Source organism: Nerophis lumbriciformis, linkage group LG03 (genome assembly GCF_033978685.3).
Source record: "Nerophis lumbriciformis linkage group LG03, RoL_Nlum_v2.1, whole genome shotgun sequence".
NCBI lineage: Eukaryota > Metazoa > Chordata > Actinopteri > Syngnathiformes > Syngnathidae > Nerophis > Nerophis lumbriciformis.
Genome location: NC_084550.2, coordinates 58593199 through 58619574, shown reverse-complemented (window position 1 = coordinate 58619574; position 26376 = coordinate 58593199). Strand labels below are relative to the sequence as shown.

Genomic DNA, 26376 nt, shown 5'->3' with positions numbered 1-26376 from the left:
TATAGGTGACTACGAATATTATTACTAATTTTTAGTTAGAAAATTGCATTTTCTTTCTCATTACGTACCGATTTTTTTTGCTCTTTTTTTTTTTTAACATTTTTGGTATTGTTTTTTCCTATATAACTATAAGATAAAATAATAATGATAATATAATTGTGTAACTGCATAACTTCGTGTCTTTCAATAGCATTTTACAGTTGGTCTTTAAAAACATCTCAGTGCTCCTGTTATGTAGAGGATCTTTGATCAACATTTGTGCAGTTTTTCCTTAAAAACAGCACAGTGCTCCTGGCATATGGAGGATCTTTGACTTGTGGTTCGCTGTATGTCCTTAAAAACAGTAGCATGCTTTATAGAGGATATTTGAGTATCGTTTTTGCAATTGGAGGATCTTTGATTAATGTTTGCAGTTTCATCCTTAAAAACAGCAGAATGCTCCTGTTATATATATAGAGGATCTTTGACAAGTGTTTTTGCAGTATGTCCTTAGAAAACAGTAGTGTGTGTTGTCAAATAGACGATCTTTGAGTAGTATTTTTCAGTTATGCCTTAAAAACAGCAGAATTCTCCCTTTGAATAGAGGATGTTGGTAAAAATCTGATTAGGTCTCCTTTGGCCTGCTGTGTAAACGTAGTCTAAACGCTCCAAAGTGCTTCAAAGCTGATATTTTGGCATCAGATTTGGAGGTAAAAACCTTCATTTTTAAGGTGTGGTGGCTTTTATTTTGCAAAGTAGTAGAGGTAGTTATAATTATTAAATTATTATTTAATCATTTTGATAATTAAGAATAATATAATTAGTCACCTAAAATGCAAAGTTGTGTCTTTAAATATATATTATGTATTTTTAGAACCTTTTTTTAAATAAAAAAATATTCTTAATTTTTCAGTTTGGTGATCTTAAATATTAGAAGCTCGCAGAATAAAAAAAAAATACTTAAACTATAAAGAAAAATTAGTTACTTAATTAGAAAATGTAATAATACTAACTTATGATTTAATTTGAAAAATGACAACAAACATAAACACTGTTAAATGTGTAACTGAACATTAATATTTTTATACAGGCAGAATTTGTGTCACACTAAGTTATGCAGTTACACAATTAAATTATCATTATTATTTTATCTTATAGTTATATAAAAATAATAAAAAGAATTCTTATTCTTATAGTTATATAAAAATATAAAAAGAAGCAAAACAATCGGTATGTAACGAGAAAAAACTGAAATGTTCAAACTAAAAATTAGTAATAATTTTCTTAGTCACCTATAACACAACATTGTATGTATAATATCAGTTTTTAGCACTTTTTAAATGAAAAGATATCCATATGGCCCCCGCATACTTTGACTTTTCAGTAAAAGTTTGGACACCCCTAATCTAAAATATTACAAGCTCTCAAAATAAAAATAAAATGTACTTAAAATATAAACAAATATTAGTTAGGTAATTAGAAAATAAAACAATACTAACTTATGAGTTAATTTGACACAACCATAAACACTGCTAGATGTGTAACTGAACATTAATATTTTTGTGCAGGCAGAATGTTATGCAGTTATACAATTTTTATTTTTTATAAACAACTGTAAAAATGTAAGAAAAAAGAGTCAAAATAAATCGGTATGTAAGGATAAAAAGCTGAAATTCTCTTATTAATAAATAATATTAATATATACTTAGTTATCAATAACACAAAGCTGACACAATATCGGTTTTTAGCACTTTTGAAATTAAAAAGTATCAATTGGCCCTCACATACTTTGACTTTTCAGGCCCTTGGTGTAAAAAGTTTAGACACCCCTGAATTAAAGTATCAATATTTTGATTTGAGAATCAATATTAGAGCATACAGATCTGGTATCACTGGTATCGATATTTCAGTATCAATCCTCACATCACCATCTTCCGGTCTTAATCGTGCAGCTAACTACCAAACTAACTGAATAAATGCTGTTGTTAACCATAAACCCTCTTGTTTGTGCAGAGAACCTGTTTGGGACCTACTACGACAAGGGGGACCTGATCGACCGGGTCAACATGGACTCGGCGCAGGACCAAGGGGACCCTCTGACCAACGCGAACCGCTACGTGCTGGCCGACATCACCAGCTTCTTCACGCTGCTGGTCGGCATCTACTTCCCGTCTGTGACAGGTGAACGCCTCCCTCTTATTATTTATGTATTGTTATTTGTCATGGTTATTTATCGCCATGTCTCCTTCTGCTCAGGAATCATGGCCGGCTCTAACCGCTCCGGTGACCTGCGTGACGCCCAGAAGTCCATCCCCATCGGAACCATCGCCGCCATCACCACCACCTCCTTTGTCTGTATCCTCTCTCAGCGCCACCCTCTGCTGGACAGCAGGGAGCACTGCACACACCTCAGCCATGTAGGGAAACTAGCCTACTCATCTGGAGGCCATCTTTGGTAGGGCTTTTGAACTATGTCGTCAAAAACAGCAAAGTGCTTTTGTCATATAGACAATCTTTGACTAGCATTTAAGCAGTATGTTCTTAAAAACAGCATAGTGCTCCTGTTATATAGAGTATCTTTGACCATCATTATTACAGTAGGTCTTTAAAAACAGCAACATGCTCCTGTTATATAGACAATCTTTGGCTAGCATTATTACAGTAGGTCTTTAAAAACAGTATTGTGCTCCTGTCATATAGACAATCTTTGGGTAGCATTATTACAGTAGGTCTTTAAAAACAACAATGTGCTCCTCTTATAAAGAGCATATTTGACTAGCATTAATACAGTAGGTCCTTAAAACAGCATAGTGCTCCTGTTATATAGAGAATCTTTGACTAGCATTATTGCAGTAGGTCTTTAAAAATAGCATAGTGCTCCTGTTGACTAGCATTTTTGCAGTAGGTCTTTAAAAACAGCATAGTGCTCCTGTTATATAGAGAATATTTGACTGTCATTTTTGCAGTATGTTCTTAAAAACAGCATAGTGCTCCTGTTATATAGAGAATATTTGACTGTCATTTTTGCAGTATGTTCTTAAAAACAGCATAGTGCTCCTGTTATATAGACAATCTTTGACTAGCAGTATTACAGTAGGTCTTTAAAAACAGCATAGTGCTCCTGTTATATAGATAATCTTTGACGAGCATTAGTACAGTAGGTCTTTAAAAACAACAATGTGCTCCTCTTATAAAGAGCATATTTGACTAGCATTATTACAGTAGGTTCTTAAAAACAGCATAATGCTCCTGTTAAATAGAGAATCTTTGACTAGCATTTTTGTAGTATGATCTTAAAAACAGCATAGTGCTCCTGTTAAATAGAGAATCTTTGACTGGCATTTTAGCAGTATGTTCTTAAAAACAGCAGCGCTCCTGTTAAATAGAGAATCTTTGACAAGCATTTTTGTAGTATGTTCTTAAAAACAGCATAGTGCTCCTGTTAAATAGAGAATCTTTGACAAGCATTTTTGTAGTATGTTCTTAAAAACAGCATAGTGCTTGTGTTAAATAGAGAATCTTTGATTACCATTTTTGCAGTATGTTCTTAAAAACAGCATAATGCTCCTGTTATATAGAGAATCTTTGACAAGCATTTGTGCAGCATGTCCTTAAAACAGTATAATGCTCCTGTTATATAGAGAATCTATGACTAACATTTTTGCAGTATGTTCTTAAAAACTGCATAGTGCTCCTGTTAAATAGAGATTATTTGACTAGCATTTTTGCAGTATGTTCTTAAAAACAGCATAGTGCTCCTGTTATATAGATAATCTTTGATTAGCATTATTACAGTAATTCTTTAAAAACAGCATAGTGCTCTTGTTGTATAGAGAATCTTTGACTAGCATTTGTGTACTATGTTTTTAAAAACAGCATAGTGCTCTGACTAGCATTTTTGCAGTATGTTCTTAAAAACAGCAGGGCTCCTGTTAAATAGACAATCTTTGACTAGCATTTTTGCGGTATGTCCTTAAAACAGCATAGTGCTCCTGTTATATAGACAATCTTTAACTAGCATTATTACAGTAGGCCTTTAAAAACAGCATAGTACTCCTGTTATATAGAAAATATTTCACTAGCATTATTACAGTATGTCCTTAAAACAGCATAGTGCTCCTGTTATATAGAGAATATATGACTAGCATTATTACAGTAGGTCTTTAACAACAGCATAGTGCTCCTGTTATATAGATAATCTTTGACTAACATTAGTACAGTCGATCTTTAAAAACAACAATGTGCTCCTCTTATAAAGAGCATATTTGACTAGCATTATTACAGTAGGTCCTTAAAAACAGCATAATGCTCCTGTTAAATAGAGAATCTTTGACTTGCATTTTTGTAGTATGTTCTTAAAAACAGCATAGTGCTCCTGTTAAATAGAGAATCTTTGATTGGCATTTTAGCAGTATGTTCTTAAAAACAGCAGGGCTCCTGTTAAATAGAGAATCTTTGACAAGCATTTTTGTAGTATGTTCTTAAAAACAGCATAGTGCTCCTGTTATATAGAGAATATTTGACTGTCATTTTTGCAGTATGTTCTTAAAAACAGCATAGTGCTCCTGTTATATAGACAATCTTTGACTAGCAGTATTACAGTAGGTCTTTAAAAACAGCATAGTACTCCTGTTATATAGAAAATATTTCACTAGCATTATTACAGTATGTCCTTAAAACAGCATAGTGCTCCTGTTATATAGAGAATATATGACTAGCATTATTACAGTAGGTCTTTAACAACAGCATAGTGCTCCTGTTATATAGATAATCTTTGACTAACATTAGTACAGTCGATCTTTAAAAACAACAATGTGCTCCTCTTATAAAGAGCATATTTGACTAGCATTATTACAGTAGGTCCTTAAAAACAGCATAATGCTCCTGTTAAATAGAGAATCTTTGACTTGCATTTTTGTAGTATGTTCTTAAAAACAGCATAGTGCTCCTGTTAAATAGAGAATATTTGACTGTCATTTTTGCAGTATGTTCTTAAAAACAGCATAGTGCTCCTGTTATATAGACAATCTTTGACTAGCAGTATTACAGTAGGTCTTTAAAAACAGCATAGTGCTCCTGTTGTATAGATAATCTTTGACGAGCATTAGTACAGTAGGTCTTTAAAAACAACAATGTGCTCCTCTTATAAAGAGCATATTTGACTAGCATTATTACAGTAGGTTCTTAAAAACAGCATAATGCTCCTGTTAAATAGAGAATCTTTGACTAGCATTTTTGTAGTATGATCTTAAAAACAGCATAGTGCTCCTGTTAAATAGAGAATCTTTGACTGGCATTTTAGCAGTATGTTCTTAAAAACAGCAGCGCTCCTGTTAAATAGAGAATCTTTGACAAGCATTTTTGTAGTATGTTCTTAAAAACAGCATAGTGCTCCTGTTAAATAGAGAATCTTTGACAAGCATTTTTGTAGTATGTTCTTAAAAACAGCATAGTGCTTGTGTTAAATAGAGAATCTTTGATTACCATTTTTGCAGTATGTTCTTAAAAACAGCATAATGCTCCTGTTATATAGAGAATCTTTGACAAGCATTTGTGCAGCATGTCCTTAAAACAGTATAATGCTCCTGTTATATAGAGAATCTATGACTAACATTTTTGCAGTATGTTCTTAAAAACTGCATAGTGCTCCTGTTAAATAGAGATTATTTGACTAGCATTTTTGCAGTATGTTCTTAAAAACAGCATAGTGCTCCTGTTATATAGATAATCTTTGATTAGCATTATTACAGTAATTCTTTAAAAACAGCATAGTGCTCTTGTTGTATAGAGAATCTTTGACTAGCATTTGTGTACTATGTTTTTAAAAACAGCATAGTGCTCTGACTAGCATTTTTGCAGTATGTTCTTAAAAACAGCAGGGCTCCTGTTAAATAGACAATCTTTGACTAGCATTTTTGCGGTATGTCCTTAAAACAGCATAGTGCTCCTGTTATATAGACAATCTTTAACTAGCATTATTACAGTAGGCCTTTAAAAACAGCATAGTACTCCTGTTATATAGAAAATATTTCACTAGCATTATTACAGTATGTCCTTAAAACAGCATAGTGCTCCTGTTATATAGAGAATATATGACTAGCATTATTACAGTAGGTCTTTAACAACAGCATAGTGCTCCTGTTATATAGATAATCTTTGACTAACATTAGTACAGTCGATCTTTAAAAACTACAATGTGCTCCTCTTATAAAGAGCATATTTGACTAGCATTATTACAGTAGGTCCTTAAAAACAGCATAATGCTCCTGTTAAATAGAGAATCTTTGACTTGCATTTTTGTAGTATGTTCTTAAAAACAGCATAGTGCTCCTGTTAAATAGAGAATCTTTGACTGGCATTTTAGCAGTATGTTCTTAAAAACAGCAGGGCTCCTGTTAAATAGAGAATCTTTGACAAGCATTTTTGTAGTATGTTCTTAAAAACAGCATAGTGCTTGTGTTAAATAGAGAATCTTTGATTACCATTTTTGCAGTATGTTCTTAAAAACAGCATAATGCTCCTGTTATATAGAGAATCTTTGACAAGCATTTTTGCAGCATGTCCTTAAAACAGCATAGTGCTCCTGTTAAATAGAGAATCTTTGACTGGCATTTTAGCAGTATGTTCTTAAAAACAGCAGCGCTCCTGTTATATAGAGAATCTTTGACAAGCATTTTTGCAGCATGTCCTTAAAACAGCATAGTGCTCCTGTTATATAGAGAAGCTTTGACTAGCATTTTAGCAGTATGTTCTTAAAAACAGCATAGTGCTCCTTTTAAGTAGAGAATCTTTGACTAGCTTTTTTGCAGTATGTTCTTAAAAACAGCATAGTGCTCCTGTTAAATAGAGAATATTTGACTAGCATTTTCGTACTATGTTCTTAAAAACAGCATAGTGCTCCTGTTATATAGAGAATATTTGACTAGCATTTCCGTACTGTGTTCTTAAAAACAGCATAGTGCTCCTGTTATATAGAGAATCTTTGACTGGCATTTTTGCAGTATGTGCTTAAAAACAGCATACTGCTCCTGTTAAGTAGATAATCTTTGACTAGCATTTTTGCAATATGTCCTTAAAAACAGCATAGTGCTCCTGTTATATAGAGAATATTTGACTAGCATTATTACAGTAGGTCTTTAAAAACAGCATAGTGCTCCTGATACATAGATAATCTTTGACTAGCATTTTTGTAGTATGTTCTTGAAAACAGCACAGTGCTCCTGATGTATAGAGAATCTTTGACTAGCATTTTTCCAGTATGTTCTTAAAAACAGCATAGAGCTCCTGTATAAATAGAGAATATTTGACTGGCATTTTTGTAGTATGTTTTTAAAAACAGCATAGTGCTCCTGATGTATAGAGAATCTTTGACTAGCATTTTTGCAGTATGTTCTTAAAAACAGCATAGAGCTCCTGTATAAATAGAGAATATTTGACTGGCATTTTTGCAGTATGTTCTTAAAAACAGCAGGGCTCCTGTTAAATAGAGAATCTTTGACAAGCATTTTTGTAGTATGTTCTTAAAAACAGCATAGTGCTTGTGTTAAATAGAGAATCTTTGATTACCATTTTTGCAGTATGTTCTTAAAAACAGCATAATGCTCCTGTTATATAGAGAATCTTTGACAAGCATTTTTGCAGAATGTCCTTAAAACAGCATAGTGCTCCTGTTATATAGAGAATCTTTGACTAGCATTTTCGTACTATGTTCTTAAAAACAGCATAGTGCTCCTGTTATATAGAGAATCTTTGACTGGCATTTTTGCAGTATGTGCTTAAAAACGGCATACTGCTCCTGTTAAGTAGATAATCTTTGACTAGCATTTTTGCAATATGTCCTTAAAAACAGCATAGTGCTCCTGTTATATAGAGAATCTTTGACTAGCATTACTACAGTAGGTCTTTAAAAACAGCATAGTGCTCCTGATGTATAGAGAATCTTTGACTAGCATTTTTGTAGTATGTTCTTAAAAACAGCATAGTGCTCCTGATATATAGAGAATCTTTGACTAGCATTTTTGCAGTATGTTCTTAAAAACAGCATAGAGCTCCTGTATAAATAGAGAATATTAGACTGGCATTTTTGCAGTATGTTCTTAAAAACAGCAGGGCTCCTGTTAAATAGAGAATCTTTGATTAGCATTGTTGCAGTGTGTCCTTAAAAACAGCAGTGCTCCTGTCAAATGGAGGATCTTTGACTCGTGTGTTTGCAGTATGTCCCTAAAAACAGTAGCATGCTTCTTCTGTCATATAGAGGATCTTTGACTAGCATTTTACAGGTAGTCCTTAAAAACAGCACAGTGTTCCTGTTCTATGGATGATCTTTGACTAGTGTTTTTCAGTATGGGTTCTTATAGACAAGTCGCATGCTTTATAGAGGATCTTTGAGTAGCGCTTTGCAATTGGAGGATCTTTGAATAGCATTTTACAGTTGGTCTATAAATTGATCCTGATATGTAGAGGATCTTTGATCAGCATTTTTGCAGTTGGTCCTTAAAAACAGCACAGTGCTCCTGTTAAATGGAGGGTATTAGACTTGTGGTTTGCTGCATGTCCTTAAAAACAGTAGCATATTTTATAGAGGATCTTTGAGTATCGTTTTTGCAATTGGAGAATCTTTGATTAACGTTTGCAGTTGATCCTTAAAAACAGCAGAACGCTCCTGTTATATAGAGGATCTTTGACAAGTGTTTTTGCAGTATGTCCTTAGAAAACAGTAGCGTGTGTTTGTCACATAGAGAATCTATCATTTTTCAGTTATTCCTTAAAAACAGCAGAATTCTCCCGTTGAATAGAGGATTTTGAAAAAATCTGATTTGGTCCCCTTTGGCCTGCTGTGTAAACGTAGTCTAAACGCTAGCAAAGTGCTTAAAATCTGATATTTTTATAGTCCGAATCCATTTGGAATCAGATCTTTTCAAATATGTGACTGCAGTCTAAACGACAAGCCGAGCTCCGTCATTGGTGTGTGCAGGCACAAGATCTCTTCTTCCTCCTCCTGCAGTTGTTTTCCATCATCTGCCTGCTTTCTCTACACCACGGCCACGGCACAAGCCCACTAACACGCTGAACCCGACCAAATACACTACACTTTATATATCCATTCATACACTTTATTGCCAAAAATATTTGGCCACCTGCCTTGACTCACATATGAACTTGAAGTGCCATCCCATTCCTAACCCATAGGGTTCAATATGATGTGGGTCCACCTTTTGCAGCTATTACAGCTTCAACTCTTCTGGGAAGGCTGTCCACAAGGTTGCGGAGTGTGTTTATAGGAATTTTCCACCATTCTTCCAAAAGCGCATTGGTGAGGTCACACACTGATGTTGGCGGAGAAGGCCTGGCTCTCAGTCTCCGTTCTAATTCATCCCAAAGGTGTTCTGTCGGGTTCAGGTCAGGACTCTGTGCAGGCCAGTCAAGTTCATCCACACCAGAATCTGTCATGTCTTTATGGACCTTGCTCTGTGCACTGGAAGAGGAAGGGGCCCGCTCCAAACTGTTCCCACAAGGTTGGGAACATGGAATTATCCAAAATGTTTTGGTATCCTGGAGCATTCAAAGTTCCTTTCACTGGAACTATGAGGCCAAGCCCAACTCCTGAAAAACAACCCCACACCATAATTCCTCCTCCACCAAATTTCACACTCGGCACAATGCAGTCCGAAATGTAGCGTTCTCCTGGCAACCTCTAAACCCAGACTCGTCCATCAGGTTGCCAGATGGAAAAGTGTGATTCATCATTCCAGAGAAGGCGTCTCCACTGCTCTAGAGTCCAGTGGAGACGTGCTTTACACCACTGCATCCCACGCTTTGCATTGGACTTAGTGATGTATGGCTTAGATGCAGCTGCTCGGCCATGGAAACCCATCCCATGAAGCTCTCTGCGTACTGTACGTTGGCTAATTGGAAGGTCACTTTGCATTGGACTTAGTGATGTATGGCTTAGATGCAGCTGCTCGGCCATGGAAACCCATCCCATGAAGCTCTCTGCGTACTGTACGTGGGCTAATTGGAAGGTCACATGAAGTTTGGAGCTCTGTAGCAACTGACTGTGCAGAAAGTCTTTGCACTATGCGCTTCAGCATCCGCTGACCCCTCTCTGTCAGTTTACCTGGCCTACCACTTGGTGGCTGAGTTGCTGTTGTTCCCAAACTCTTCACTTTTTCTATAATGAAGCCGACAGTTGACTTTGGAATATTTATGAGCGAGGAAATTTCACGACTGGATTTGTTGCACAGTATCAGGTTGAAACACCAATGACATCTATTAAACAGACAAGAAGCAAGGAATCAGGCAGAGACAGAGTTAAATTTTACTCATGAGGAGACACGTATTGGGCTGTACACTCAGTTCCAGTTCCAACCTACGCTCTAAGGCACAGCCTACGTGCTCCACTATTTATTCGGAAGGTCCCTGGTTACATCACTGAGACTGCTTCTGAAGAAAGGAGGGGTAATTTCAGCAGCCCCAGTTAGACACAATATATGATTATTCAGAAAACCTACTCAGTGGCCTAGTGGTTAGAGTGTCCGCCCTGAGATCGGTAGGTTGTGAGTTCAAACCCCGGCCGAGTCATACCAAAGACTATAAAAATGGGACCCAATACCTCCCTGCTTGGCACTCAGCATCAAGGGTTGGAATTGGGGGTTAAATCACCATAAATGATTCCCGGGCGCGGCCACCGCTGCTGCCCACTGCTCCCCTCACCTCCCAGGGGGTGATCAAGGGTGATGGGTCAAATGCAAGGAATAATTTCCCCACACCTAGTGTGTGTGTGACAATCATTGGTACTTTAACTTTAACTTTAACTTTAACTTTAAATGGAAATGTGCTGACACTCGTGATATCGCCCTGTCTTTGCTTTGTCTGCGTCAAAGTACTCGATGTTCGCCCTTGGCAGTCAGCAGGCCGGGTCTGGACACACACACTGATACGAGACGACTCGCAATCCAAGATTGCAAGTTGTCCCTTTGCACAAATAGAAAACTACAAAGTCTTTGCACTATGCGTATGACCCCTCTCTGTCAGTTTACCTGGCCTACCACTTGGTGGCTGAGTTGCTGTTGTTCCCAAACTCTTCCATTTGCTTATAATAAAGCCGACAGTTGACTTTGGAATATTTAGGAGCGAGGAAATTTCACGACTGAGCTCCTGAGAGCGGCCCATTCTTTCACAAATGTTTGTAGAAACCGTCTCCATATTGCCACATTATATTACTTTCATTTACTTCCACATAAAAACACACATTTAAATGATGTAAAGTAGTAGAGGTAGTAGCGAATTCCACATTGGGGCCTTGTAATCTAAATCTGATCCACTTTGGCCTGCAATGTAAACGTCGTCATAATGCAAGCAGTTGTGGTTCTCTGCCAGATGACAAGTTTTATTGAGTGGGACAGTTTTATGTAATATGTGGCATTCTCCTGTAATCAGGTGAAGTCGCTGCTCAAGTGCACTCGAGCATACCGGGCCGCTTCCATCTTCTCGTGTCCCGCAGTAATCAGCTTTGGGTCCGACCAAATTTGATTAGGTCTCCTAATCTGCCTATGCAAATGTGACTTAATAAAGTAGAGGGATTATTAGCGGCAGCATCATTGATCACTCAAGATGTTATCCTCAAGTAAATCGATTCCCGAGCTCAAGACTATTAGGCGCATTACACAAAGGACGGGCTTCCTCTTGTCTTTACACTGCAAAAAGTCAGTGTTCAAAAATACAAAAATTAGGAGTATTTTACTTGAACAAAGCAAAATTATCTGCCAATAGAACAAGAACATTTGGCTTGTCAAGACTTTTCAAAACAAGTACAATTAACTAACCTAAATGAACCCAAAAATATCTTAAAATAAGTATATCCTCACTAATAACAAGTGCACTTTTCTTGGTAGAAAAAGAGTCCTTTTTTCTCAATATGTTGAAAAATATTCTTAAATTAAGTAAATGCAAGTTACCATGAATTGATTTACGTGGACCCCGACTTAAACAAGTTGAAAAACTTATTCGGGTGCTACCATTTACATCAAGGGTTGGAATTGGGGGTTAAATCACCAAAAATTATTCTCGGGCGCGGCACCGCTGCTGCTCACTGCTCCTCTCACCTCATACTTGCCAACCTTGAGACCTCCGATTTCGGGAGGTGGGGGGTGGTGGTGGTGAGGGGGGGGGGGGGGGGTGCAGGGCGTGGTTGGGGGCGTGGTTAAGAGGGGAGGAGTATATTGACAGCTAGAATTCACCAAGTCAAGTATTTCATACATATATATATATATATATATATATATATATATATATATATATATATATATATATATCCTGAAAATATGCAAACAAAACTGTGTTTAGATAATTGATACTTCAAACTTGCATAAATAAATCTTAAGGAATATAACATAACTTGGCTTCTGAGAGCTTCAAAATGTAATGAATAAAATGCTAAAGTTGTTGATAAACAAGCAATTATTTTAATAATTAAATATGGTCATTTTAAATGAATTATTATGATAATTTAAAATTAATTATTTCAAATATGTTTATTTTAATGTATAATTCTAATGCCTGGATGTAATAAGGAGTCAGAAAAAATACAAATAAAAATACAATTAATTTTGATGTTTTTAGCAAAATATAGTAAAAATGTATTTAGTTTTTCTTTTTTTTTAAATTAATAAATATATTTATTTTTAGGTAAGATAAACATAATAATACAATTTATCTCTAGTCTGGATGATTTAGTTCTTGTCACCCTGTTGTCCTCCCGTCGTGAAAAAAGGCTGTCCTCACTCAGGTCCGCATGGAGCTGGAGGGGGCGTAGCCTCCAGCTCCGGCTGAAAATCGGGAGATTTTCGGGAGAATATTTGTCCCGGGAGGTTTTCGGGAGAGGCGCTGAATTTCGGGAGTCTCCCGGAAAATTCGGGAGGGTTGGCAAGTATGTCTCACCTCCCAGGGGGTGAACAAGGGGATGGGTCAAATGCAGAGGACAAATTTCGCCACACCTAGTGTGTGCGTGACAATCATTGGTACTTTAACTTTAGTGGTCAATTGTACGGAATATGTACTGTACTGTGCAATCTACTAATAAAAGTTTCAATGCCATTATCTTGACATAATGATATGCACTCGGCATTACATTTCTTGAAATCAGCAAACTTATACTAAAGACTAGTTTATTTTCTCTCAACATATTGAGAATATTTCTCAATATGTTGAGAAATATTCTTAAATTAAGTAAATGCAAGTGCCGTTATCTTGACATCATATGCGCTCGGCATTACATTTCTTGAAATCAGCAAACTTATACTAAAAACTAGTTTAGTTTCTCTCAACATATTGAGAATATTTCTCAATATGTTGAGAAATATTCTTAAATGAAGTAAATGCTAGTGCCATTATCTTGACATAATGATATGCACTCTGCATTACATTTCTTGAAACCAGCAAACTTATACTAAAAACTAGTTTATTTTTCTTAATGGAAAGGAAGCAGTTAAGAATGTATTTCTTAACTGCGAGAGATAATTTAGGACCAAAACATTTAAAACAAGTAAAACACTAGCATCAAATCTGCTTAGTGAGAAGAATGATCTTATCAGACAAAAAATAAGCAAATATCACTCTTATTTGAGATATTTTATCTTACTTAGATTTCAGTTTTTGCAGTTTATGCTCCTTATTTGAACCTGCCAAGACATGTCCAGCGTCTTTCTGTTTGGCGCCTGCATCGAGGGCGTGGTCCTCCGAGACAAGTAAGTGGGCCAGCGAATGATCTCCATGGAATGGTTTTCTGAGGACTGATGGTCGCCCTCCTTTAGGTTCGGTGAAGGCGTGCACGGCAACTTGGTCATCGGCACGTTGGCGTGGCCGTCGCCGTGGGTGATTGTGATCGGCTCCTTCTTCTCCACCTGCGGCGCGGGCCTCCAGAGCCTGACGGGGGCGCCCCGGCTTATGCAGGCCATCGCCAAGGACAACATCGTGCCCGCCCTCCGGGTCAGTCTTGTTTGGACTCTTGCCCGTCACCTTATATAACAACATACTTATACATTAACGCCGTATGTGCTCCAAGAAACGCTGCCTACTACACAACCAACTTAATCTTTAAAGGGGAACATTATCACAATTTCAGAATGGTTAAAACCATTAAAAATCAGTTCCCAGTGGCTTATTTTATTTTTCAACGTTTTTTTCAAAATTTTACCCATCACGCAATATCCCTAAAAAAAGCTTCAAAGTGCCTGATTTTAACCATCGTTATATACACCCGTCCATTTTCCTGTGAGGTCACACAGTGATACCAACACAAACAAACATGGCGGAAAGAACAGCAAGATATAGCGACATTAGCTCGGATTCAGACTCGGATTTCAGCGGCTTAAGCGATTCAACAGATTACGCATGTTTTGAAACGGATGGTTGTAGTGTGGAGGCAGGTAGCGAAAACGAAATTGAAGAAGAAACTGAAGCTATTGAGCCATATCGGTTTGAACCGTATGCAAGCGAAAACGACGAAAACGACACGACAGCCAGCGACACGGGAGAAAGCGAGGACGAATTCGGCGATCGCCTTCTAACCAACGATTGGTATGTGTTTGTTTGGCATTAAAGGAAACTAACAACTATGAACTAGGTTTACAGCATATGAAATACATTTGGCAACAACATGCACTTTGAGAGTGCAGACAGCCTATTTTTCATCAATTAATATATTCTGTAGACATACCCTCATCCGCTCTCTTTTCCTGAAAGCTGAACTGTCCAGTCCAGTTGGAAATGCATCTGCTTTGAGTGTCGCAGGATATCCACACATTCTTGCCATCTCTGTCGTAGCATAGCTTTCGTCGGTAAAGTGTGCGGAACAAACGTCCAATTTCTTGCCACTTTCGCATCTTTGGGCCACTGGTGCAACTTGAATCCGTCCCTGTTCGTGTTGTTACACCCTCCGACAACACACCGACGAGGCATGATGTCTCCAAGGTACGGAAAACAGTCGAAAAAACGGAAAATAACAGAGCTGATTTGACTCGGTGTTTGTAATGTGTTTGAGAAAATGGCGGATTGCTTCCCGATGTGACGTCACGTTGTTTAATAGAAAGGCGTTTAATTCACCAAAATTCACCCATTTAGAGTTCGAAAATCGGTTAAAAAAATATATGGTCTTTTTTCTGCAACATCAAGGTATATATTGACGCTTACATAGGTCTGGTGATAATGTTCCCCTTTAATTAGTCAAACGTTAGTATTATCAGCTGTGGCTGTAGGCAACCTCCTGATGGACATTTTATGTTTTTGCGCTACTCAAATGTTAGTGTGAAACCCAAGCATCTTGTTTACATGTACTTAGACAAACTTTATTGATCGACAAGGGAAATTGTTCCACACAGTAGCTCAGTTACAAAGGATGGAAAGTGTAAGGATGAAAAGGATAATGCAGGTTTTAAGTAGACTAAAAATTTACCACAGTAGCAATAAAAAATATAACATTTTTGTAATATTTACTAGGGGCGTAACGGTACGTGTATTTGTATTGAACCGTTTTGGTGCAGGAGTTCGGTTCGGAGGTGTACCGAACGAGTTTCCACACGGACAATTTAAGTAGCGTAACGCACGTTGTGTAAACAATGCACACCGAGGCACAACACACGGCATGCTAGCAGCTAACGGGCTACGATAGACTGACCATACGTCCTCTTTTCACCGGATATGTCCTCTTTTGCGGGGCTGTCAGGGCGGAGTTTCTTAAATGCCTCAAATGTCCAGCATTTTGAGTTAGGCTTGCGTGTATTTTCAATGTACGTTCAGGGTTAAGAAGGGGTTAAAAACAAAACAAATTGTGCACGCAGCAGCATTGGTGAGGGAGGGGCAGAGACAGAGAGAGAGAGAGAGTTATGATAAACGTGCATGCGTCGCCAGGCTCTGCTTTTTATCCATAGATTTATCACATTTCATTTTTTATTATCTATAGCAGGGGTGTCAAAAGTGTGCCCCGGAGGCCATTTGCGGCCCACAGCTAATGTTTTAAAGGCCCACGGCACATTCTAAAAATACTCTTAAAATTAACAAAAGTTAAATAAAAAAGCTTAAAGGTTAAATGTAATTTAGAAAAAGTTGCAATGTTGACTAATAAAACAAAGCTGTTTTTTTTTCTTTCAAACTGTCATTGCTCAAAACATAATATTGAATCAAAATCAATGTTATTATGAATTAGACTTATCCAAGATTCCGATTACTTCACATCAAATATTCCACTAAGAAAAATATTTTTGGTGGAAGATTTTGCAAATTTGTTAAATAAATAACCAAAAAATTTATATTTTGTTGTTTTCTTACTGTACCGAAAATGAACCGAACCGTGACCTCTAAACCGAGGTACGTACCGAACCAAAATTTGTGTGTACCGTTACACCCCTAATATTTACATATTATATATACAGTATATAATATATACTGATATATTATGTTATTATATAATATTATATTTGTATATAATATATACAATATATAACAAATCCCAAATACCATGTACAATATTACAGTTTAAACAATGTACTTATCAGAGGTATTAACGCTGACTAAGCAGTACAACATTGGCACTGTTGTGCATTAAACTTGTTAATACCGTATTTACTGAACTGTAGAGCGCACCGGGATATAAGCCGCACCCACTACATTTTGGAAGAAAAAATTAATTTCCATACATAAGCTGCAGAGTTATTTACACAGAAATATTTTTTAAATGTTCATTTGCGTACTTTAATTGTTTCTTAACGGTGCCAGTAAAATGGCCGATCAAACAAAACAGAAGTCATCATCATGGACACACTAGCTGCGCAAGCTAGCTCTACAATCGGCTATACAGACTCAATAACTCCACGGTGACGTCTTGGTGAATTTACTGAGGGATTTGTGAAACTGAAACAATACAAAAAGAATGCCGTTGAAAGTAATTATTACTAACACAGACACTCATTAACGTGTTAGCATATTAGCTCATGCTAATATGCTAATACATCATTACATCACGATAGCACGTATGCATGAAAACACCCCTACAGACATCACACATGGGACGGTTTAGTAAGAATGAATTGTTTTAGTTACATTGTAAAACTCACAAACGTTGCTTGGAGTGATGAATGAAGAATCCTTTTCAGTAGAAACGCCATGGACGGCTTTACCTCCGGTTCAAGGCATTAACACAGGAAGTACATTTTCAACCCGCAACACCTGCAGTGAGCAAACTCGTCCAAAAGATGGCGCCATAGCACAAACAATAACACACCTTTTCAGCAACTCTGCTTGGGTTTAATGAAAACTATTGAACACAAAACATTACGGGTGTCGGCGTAGAAAAATACATAAATTAGCCGCAAAGGTCGAAAGCGTAGGAAACAAGTAGAGGCTTATAGGCTTATAAACTATGTTTTCCTTTCCACTTTCTCATGCACTCCAAACTATATATATATCATATTATATTGTATATATTGTATATAACAGATATGCATAACAATTAGTGCCCAATGAACTCATTGCCATCTTTGCAGGTGTATGCTAATCAATCTCAATTTAATTTTTTCCATAATGTTTTCCATCCCTGCAGATTTTTGGGCACGGGAAGGCCAACGGAGAGCCCACATGGTCTCTGCTGCTGACCGCCTTCATCTGCGAGAGCGGCATTCTCATCGCCTCCCTGGATGCTGTCGCTCCCATCCTGTCCATGTAAGAACTGGACCACGTTGTTTGCCGTATTTAGTGGCGTTAATGCACCGGCTTAGAAACTGTCACCATCATAAAACGTGTATTACCTGTACAGGCCAAGACACACTCTTCTGTCAATCAATCTACAATTCAATTATTTGTTTAAAAAAAAGTGCCTTTTCTTAATTGTATAATACCCTTAAAGGGGTCATATTATAGTGGTTTTCTATTTTTGAAACACTTCATTTTGCTACCGGCCATATCATTTTTACTTGACGTTCACCACAACAAAACTTCCCAGATGATCTAGCGAGACCAGAGGCTCACTCGTGGTTTGTTGTCGGCTCAAGGAGGAGACAACGCGGAGGAAAGAAATTAAAGCTGGTACTAAACGCTGGCTATGGTTAAACTTTTACCAGGTCTTTATCCCTCCACTGCTAAAACATGGACATAATAACAGAAAGAAACAACCCTTTTGTGCGAATGAGTGTAAATGGGTGAGGGAGGTTTTTTGGGTTGGTGCACTAATTGTAAGTGTATCTTGTGTTTTTTATGTTGATTTAATAAAAAATAAAAAAAATTATTTTTATTTTATTTTTATTTTTTTATTCTTGTGTGGCCCGGTACCAATCGATCCACGGACCAGTACCTGGCCGCGGCCCGGTGGTTGGGGACCACTGGTTTAGAGGAAGTATGAAGGAAGGCAAGATTGTTTTATAAATATCTCCACAATGAATCCACGGTTTAATTTCCCAAATACACATAAGCAGGTACCAATAGGCAAAGACAGTTTTTCATAATAGGGCCCCTTTAAATAGCGAGGGCCGCTTGTAACAGCGAATAAAGTATGAATTTGCCTCTGGATTTCATTATTAATTATATGAATTGTTTTAAGTAGACTGTCGATTTTACAGTAAAAACTTTACATTTACAAAATCCATCCATCCATTTTCTACCGATTGTCCCTTTTGGGGTCGCGGGGGGTGCTGGATTCAGGCGGAAGGCGGGGTACACCCTGGACAAGTCGCAACCTCATCACAGCATTTACAAAATGTTACTGTAAAATAGTGTTTAAAAAAAAAAAAAAATTCCAACATTTTACGGTAAATGGAAAAACAGTACCACTGTTTTTTGGGGGGATTTTATGGAAAAAGCTGGCAGTTGCCAGAATTTTTGTGTTAAATTTACATAGTTTTTTTTTCAACATTATATTGCTAATGGAAAAACAGTACAAGTTATTTTGGTATTCTGGCAACTTAGCTGCTAGTTTTTCTATATTAAAAAAAAAAGTATTGTTTTTCCATTTACAGTATTACACTGTTAAAAACAAGATTTTACAGTAAAAATATGGCAGCTCAGTCAACAGAATTTTAACCCCAAAAAATTATAGTTTTTCTCAATTTACAGTAATATGCTGTAAAGAACACCGTCAAATGTATTGTCATTTGTATTAATTTGATGGGTCGTTTGTTGTAAAGTTAAGAATTTTATTAAGACAAAAAATGTTTGGAAAGTATGATAAAATAATGTAGTATTTGTTGCAATAATATATATTATAGTTTAAAAGGCATGCAATTTCAAGCAGTACATTATTTTTTCTGTCAAAATGAAAAAAATCCATTACATTTAGTGAGAAAATATTAAGTACTTTATTGACACATATCATATAAAATGATAAAATGATGTCACGGGCCAGATCTGGCCCCCGGGCCTTGAATTTGACACCTGCGGTTTAGAGGAAGTATGAAAGAAGGCAAGATTGTTTTATGAATATCTCCGCAATGAATCCATGGTTTGATTTCCCAAATACACACAAGCAGGTACCAATAGGCAAGGCCAGTTGTGCATAATAGGGCCCCTTTAAATAGCGAGTGAGAACCACTTTGAATGTGTCTTCTTTCTACACATCATTTTTGTCACAAAAGGCCAAAGAAAAAGCAAAATGTCGGACTGATGATTTGCAAGTGTCATAAAAATGAAAAGTCCTTCCACTTTGCAGGTTTTTCCTGATGTGCTACATGTTTGTGAACCTGGCGTGCGCCCTGCAGACGCTGCTCAGGACCCCCAACTGGAGGCCCCGCTTCAAGTTCTACCACTGGTCCGTGTCCCGACCCTCCTTTCCTTGGTTTTTGCCGTAAACGTCCTCTCACCGCCCGTCTTTTATCTTTCACTGTCATGGCAGGACTCTGTCCTTCCTGGGGATGAGCTTGTGTCTCACGCTCATGTTCCTGTGCTCCTGGTACTACGCTATCGTCGCCATGGTGATCGCCGGCTCTATCTACAAGTACATTGAGTTTTCAGGGTGAGTGGAAGTGGTCTTACCCTAGACATCTATGTCAGACTGTGGAAGTGCAGACACGTCATAATACTCTGACAGAGACAGTATTGGGAATGTTTCTCTTATTTGGAGGAGGCAAAAATCCACTTTGTAACATAGCAATCTCTATTATCCCCACAAAACATCTAAAAAACATTGTTTGGAATGGAATAAAATAATATATTTTTGAAAATATGAAATAAATCTGCAGTTAAATGTATTTAGAAATGTATAAATAACAATTTCCCTTCTTTGTTTTCTTCTTTGTATGCCCTCCTGCTTTGGTCGGGCTGCGCCAGAGAGGAAATACATCCAAACATTTTAATAAAGTTGTCAGGTTCAAACACTGATGACATCTATTAAACAAGACAAGAGGCAAAGAATTAAACGGAGACAGAATTCAATTTGGACTCAATATTGAGGAGAGTCGTCTGTACACTGTACCCTTGTACAGTATCTCAGCACGCTCTGCCAAAAGATTGTATGCCTCCTTCTTTTATTTTGGACCCTCCCCGACCACATGGCCACAGCTGTTTCCAAAGGACAAAGGTCGCAAAAAGTTCACAGAAAAGAGTTCGTAAAACAGTTCAAAAAGAGGTCCATAAAATAGTTCAAAAAGACGTTCGTAAAAGACTTAAAAAAGAGGTCCATAAAATAGTTCAAAAAGAGTTCATCTGGAAATTGGGCAGATCCTGCCACCTCTCCGCTTTGAAGTCCTCGGGTTAGAACAATATCTTTCTGTTGATTACTATACATGAAAGAACACAGGAACACCTTCATCTTGCTTTCCCCCCTACACAGTGGAGTTTTACGAGCCTTACTCTTGGTAGGTTTCAAAGACAGCTTTTGTCTTCTCACCTGACCCTCAATGTAACAAAGTTTTTGTGATAATTTAGAAACAATTATTCTAACAAAAGTCAAATACAAATAAGGCAACAAGAGAAATATTCACAATTCTCTTTTGTAAAAAATAAATAAATAAAGCTGACACAATTAAGATTTGTGCATCTAGAAATTAGCAGGACTATTAAGCTAGAAATAAGTATTTTATTGTGAAAACGAGCATTGTTCAACAAGCCGTTCTTAAATGAAGCAGCCCCGGAATGTTTTAAACAACATTTTATATGTGGGGGAAACAGAAATATCTTATTTGAATAGTTCGTTTTTCAAATTGGAACATTTTCAAACTACAATAGACAAAAGTATAATTACCGATATTCATGCTAAAATTTAAATTATGATGTAAAGTCAATTTATAGAAATAAGTAAATAGGTCTTAAAACTAGGGAAAATCCAAACGCCGTGTGTGAATTTGCCAACCGTCCAAATCTACCGAATGTTGTCCCAATTTTTTGTGATGTTTGTGCTGCAAAAATTTTCGTTTGTGCCGTTACATTTTTTAACTTATTAACGTTTTATGGTTTTATGTTATTAATATGCAATTAACATGTTATTAGTCATAACTAGACACCCAACTATGTCAGAATTTCTCCAAAGGTATCACATTCATTTGTGCTGCAAAAATTGTTGTTCTAACTAGTATGGTTTTTTATGTTTTTCACTTGTGTGAAGTTGCCTCCCCCCAACCGAACCCCACCCACCCTTACCCCCCAATACACCAACACCTTGTCCAAATCTCCCCAAACTTGTCCCCTATTATTTGTGCTGGGTTTGTGCTACAGGAATTTTTGTTTATGCTATATAGAGAATCTTTGTTTTTAAGTTAATGTTTTATGGGTTTTTTTTAATATCATTTATATTTTTTATTTTATTTATTTATTCTTTTATTTCATTCATTCAAGGTAAAAACATTTTTTTTAAAAACAACAACAAAATATTAAAATAAAGACGTAAAAACTTATAATGTCTGCCCCATATTCCCAAATTTATAACAGTTGTTGTTCAACTCAGGAGACTATTTAGGCATGTATTCAAAACATACATAATTTATAACAATCAACAAAGTAATTAAACATGGAAACAAAAAATTTACCTCAAATCATATATTTTCATCATCATGATTTTTTTTAAAAAATGCACTAGTAGATGTGTTTTGTTTCACTGTCTAGATAAGGCTTGGGCAATTATTTTGAATCGGGGGGCCAAACTTTGAGGAAAAAAATGTGTCTAGGGGCCGGTATATCTGATTTTTAAGAACACTAATACAAAACCTTACAATGTATGCTAAAACGTTATGACAGACCGCAGAATGGAATTTTACATTTTTTTACTGAATGAGACACCCAGAATGTACATGAAAATAAAGAATGTGGGTTTTACAATATTAACTATGAACGATAAAACACTGAATATTGACAACTAGGGGTGTAACGGTACACAAAAATTTCGGTTCGGTACGTACCTCGGTTTAGAGGTCACGGTTCGGTTCATTTTCGACACAGTAAGAAAACAACAAAATATACATTTTTGGGTTATTTATTTACCAAATTTGCAAAATCTTCCACCAAAAATATTTTTCTTAGTGGAATATTTGATGTGAAGTAATGGGAACCTTGGATAGGTCAATAATTCATAATAACATTGATTTTGATTCAATATTATGTTTTGAACAATGACAGTTTGAAAGAGAAAAAAAACAGCTTTGTTTTATTAGTCAACATTGCAACTTTTTTTGAATTATATTTAACCTTTAAGCTTTTTTATTTCACTTTTGTTATGTTTTTGTTTATTTTAATAGTATTTTTAGAATGTGCCGTGGGCCTTTAAAACATTAGCTGTGGGCCGCAAATGGCACACTTTTGACACCCCTGCTATAGATAATAAAAAATAAAATGTGATAAATCTATGGATAAAAAGCAGAGCCTGGCGACGCATGCGCGTTTATCATAACTCTCTCGCTCTCTCTGTCTCTGCCCCTCCCTCACCAATGCTGCTGCGTGCACAATTTGTTTTGTTTTCAACCCCTTCTTAACCCTGAACGTACATTGAAAATACACGCAACCCTAACTCAAAATGCCAGACATTTGAGGCATTTAAGAAACTCCGCCCTGACAGCTCCGCAAAAGAGGACATGTCCGGTGAAAAGAGGACGTATGGTCAGTCTATCGTAGCTCGTTAGCTGCTAGCATGCCGTGTGTTGTGCCTCGGTGTGCATTGTTTACACAACGTGTGTTATGCTACTTAATATGTCCGTGTGGAAACTCGTTCGATACACCTCCGAACCGAACCGGAACCCCCGTACCGAAACGGTTCAATTCAAATACACGTACCGTTACACCCCTATTGACAACATATGAACGTTACACCCCCTCACCATTACATATTTTACAATCAAGCGGAACGCAACAAAAATTCAACAAACACTGCAAAATATGAACGCGAAAAAACGAAAAAAAAACAAAATACTTAGACTTTATTGTCATTCAAAATTTTAACTTCACAGTACAGATAAGAACGAAATTTCGATGCATTAGCTCGTTTGCAGTGCAGGATAAAAGAGCAATAAGGTGCAGATATAAATAGAATGCTTTGGAGCATTCACACAATGATGTTGCGCAATTTAATGTAAGAATAATAAACATGCAAAATATGAACCCAGCATCTATTGTGCAATATAAGCATGGTCAATTGTACATCCCATTAGGTCAGGCCTGGGCAATTATTTTTGACTCGGTGGCCACATTTAGAGGAAAAAAATGTGTCTGGGGGCCGGTATATATATCTATCTATGTGTTTATATGTATGTATGTATGTATGTATATATATATATATATACCTACTCAGTGGCCTTGTGGTTAGAGTGTCCGCCCTGAGATCGGTAGGTTGTGAGTTCGAACCCCGGCCGAGTCATACCAAAGACCATAAAAATGGGACCCATTACCTCCCTGCTTGGCACTCAGCATCAAGGGTGGGAATTGGGGGTTAAATCACCAAAAATGATTCCCGGGCGCGGCCACCGCTGCTGCTCACTGCTCTCCTCACCTCCCATGGGGTGATCAAGGGTGATGGGTCAAATGCAGAGAATAATTTCGCCACACCTAGTGTGTGTGTGACAATGATTGGTACTTTAACTTTAATATACATATAAATATGCGCACGCACACACACAAACATATATAAACTGTGACAATCTGCTGTACAATATGTGTGTGTGTAATAATGTTGGATTGAATGCTAAAAGCGTTATGACAGACCACCTTAAGAAACGGAATGGAATTTTAAATTTTCTACTGAATAAGACACCCAGGAAACGTACATGAATATAAAGAATGTGGGATTTACAATATTAACTATGAAGGATAAAACACTAAATATTGACAACATATGAACGTCACACCCCCTCTCCATCCACATATTTTACAATCAAGCGAAACTCAACAAAAATGCAACAAACATGGCGAAATATGAACGCGAAGGGTAAAAAAAAAAAAACACCTACAATCTGATATAATATCACTTTTCTTGTAGAACTTTGTTGTAAAAATCTCCTTCCGCGTCTGTCCCTGACACCCGTATTTCAGGCCGCTCTGGGAACACTGTGGAAACGCTCCCCACCCACACTGCTTGGTGCCTTGTCTGAGCTGCTGTGACTTACATTACCATAGTAACTAATTAGATTTCCATAGTAACTAGTATATCATGCAAAAGTGCAGATTCCAACCAGTGAAATATGTTGTATAGTTCAAGACTTCCGGTCATTAGAAAACATGACTGCACATCATAATGGCAGCTACACTTTCCATCTTAAAGGGGAACATTATCACCAGACCTATGTAAGCGTCAATATATACCTTGATGTTGCAGAAAAAAGACCATATATTTTTTTAACCGATTTCCGAACTCTAAATGGGTGAATTTTGGCGAATTAAAAGCCTTTCTAATATTCGCTCTCGGAGACGTTGTGACGTCACATCGGGAAGCAATCCGCCATTTTCTCAAACACCGAGTCAAATCAGCTCTGTTATTTTCCGTTTTTTTCGACTGTTTTCCGTACCTTGGAGACATCATGCCTCGTCGGTGTGTTGTCGGAGGGTGTAACAACACGAACAGGGACGGATTCAAGTTGCACCAGTGGCCCAAAGATGCGAAAGTGGCAAGAAATTGGACGCTTGTTCCGCACACTTTACCGACAAAAGCTATGCTACGACAGAGATGGCAAGAATGTGTGGATATCCTGCGACACTCAAAGCAGATGCATTTCCAACGATAAAGTCAAAGAAATCTGCCGCCAGACCCCCATTGAATCTGCCGGAGTGTGTGAGCAATTCAGGGACAAAGGACCTCGGTAGCCCGGCAAGGAATGGCGGCAGTTTGTTCCCGCAGACGAGCGAGCTAAACCCCCTGGATGTCTTGGCTCACACCGTCCCTTATGCCACCGAAGATGATCAAGAGAAGAATATCGACCCTAGCTTCCCTGGCCTGCTGACATCAACTCCAAAACTGGACAGATCAGCTTTCAGTAAAAGAGCGCGGATGAGGGTATGTCTACAGAATATATTAATTGATGAAAATTGGGCTGTCTGCACTCTCAAAGTGCATGTTGTTGCCAAATGTATTTCATATGCTGTAAACCTAGTTCATAGTTGTTAGTTTCCTTTAATGCCAAACAAACACATACCAATCGTTGGTTAGAAGGCGATCGCCGAATTCGTCCTCGCTTTCTCCCGTGTCGCTGGCTGTCGTGTCGTTTTCGTCGGTTTCGCTTGCATACGGTTCAAACCGATATGGCTCAGTAGCTTCAGTTTCTTCTTCAATTTCGTTTTCGCTACCTGCCTCCACACTACAACCATCCGTTTCAATACATGCGTAGTCTGTTGAATCGCTTAAGCCGCTGAAATCCGAGTCTGAATCCGAGCTAATGTTGCTATACCTTGCTGTTCTTTCCGCCATGTTTGTTTGTATTCACTATGTGACGTCACAGGAAAATGGACGGGTGTTGATAACGATGGTTAAAATCAGGCACTTTGAAGCTTTTTTTAGGGATATTGCGTGATGGGTAAAATTTTGAAAAAAACTTCTAAAAATATAATAAACCACTGGGAACTGATTTTTAATGGTTTTAACCATTCTGAAATTGTGATAATGTTCCCCTTTAAAGATCTAAAACAATTATTTGGGAATGTCCGACGGGCCAGATTGGAAAGCTTAACGGGCCGCATGTGGCCCCCGGGCCTTAATTTGCCTAGATCTGCATTAGATGCAGGTGTACCTAATGTTGTGGCCAGCACACTGCTTTTGTATGATATTGCACTGACTCCATTTGCATTAGGCCGAGTGAATATGCGTATGACAGTTATTGATGGTGTGTTTCAGTGCGGAGAAGGAGTGGGGTGACGGCATCCGAGGTCTGTCTCTGAGCGCCGCACGTTACGCTCTCATGCGCCTGGAGGAGGGGCCCCCCCACACCAAGAACTGGAGGTAAGCACACA

General features: G+C 37.5%; 1 protein-coding gene across 2 annotated transcripts in view; it reads left to right on the top strand.

Annotated features, from left to right (window-relative positions):
• Positions 1–26376, top strand: part of slc12a5a (solute carrier family 12 member 5a) — a 463886-nt gene that overhangs the window by 417007 nt on the left and 20503 nt on the right. For both annotated transcript variants that reach the window (XM_072912855.1, XM_061940088.2), the window contains exons 9-16: positions 1993–2160; positions 2236–2334; positions 13667–13724; positions 13791–13965; positions 17573–17691; positions 19670–19768; positions 19853–19972; positions 26261–26365. In XM_072912855.1, the coding sequence (XP_072768956.1) occupies positions 1993–2160; positions 2236–2334; positions 13667–13724; positions 13791–13965; positions 17573–17691; positions 19670–19768; positions 19853–19972; positions 26261–26365 (943 nt within the window). The remainder of the gene's footprint in view (positions 1–1992; positions 2161–2235; positions 2335–13666; positions 13725–13790; positions 13966–17572; positions 17692–19669; positions 19769–19852; positions 19973–26260; positions 26366–26376) is intronic.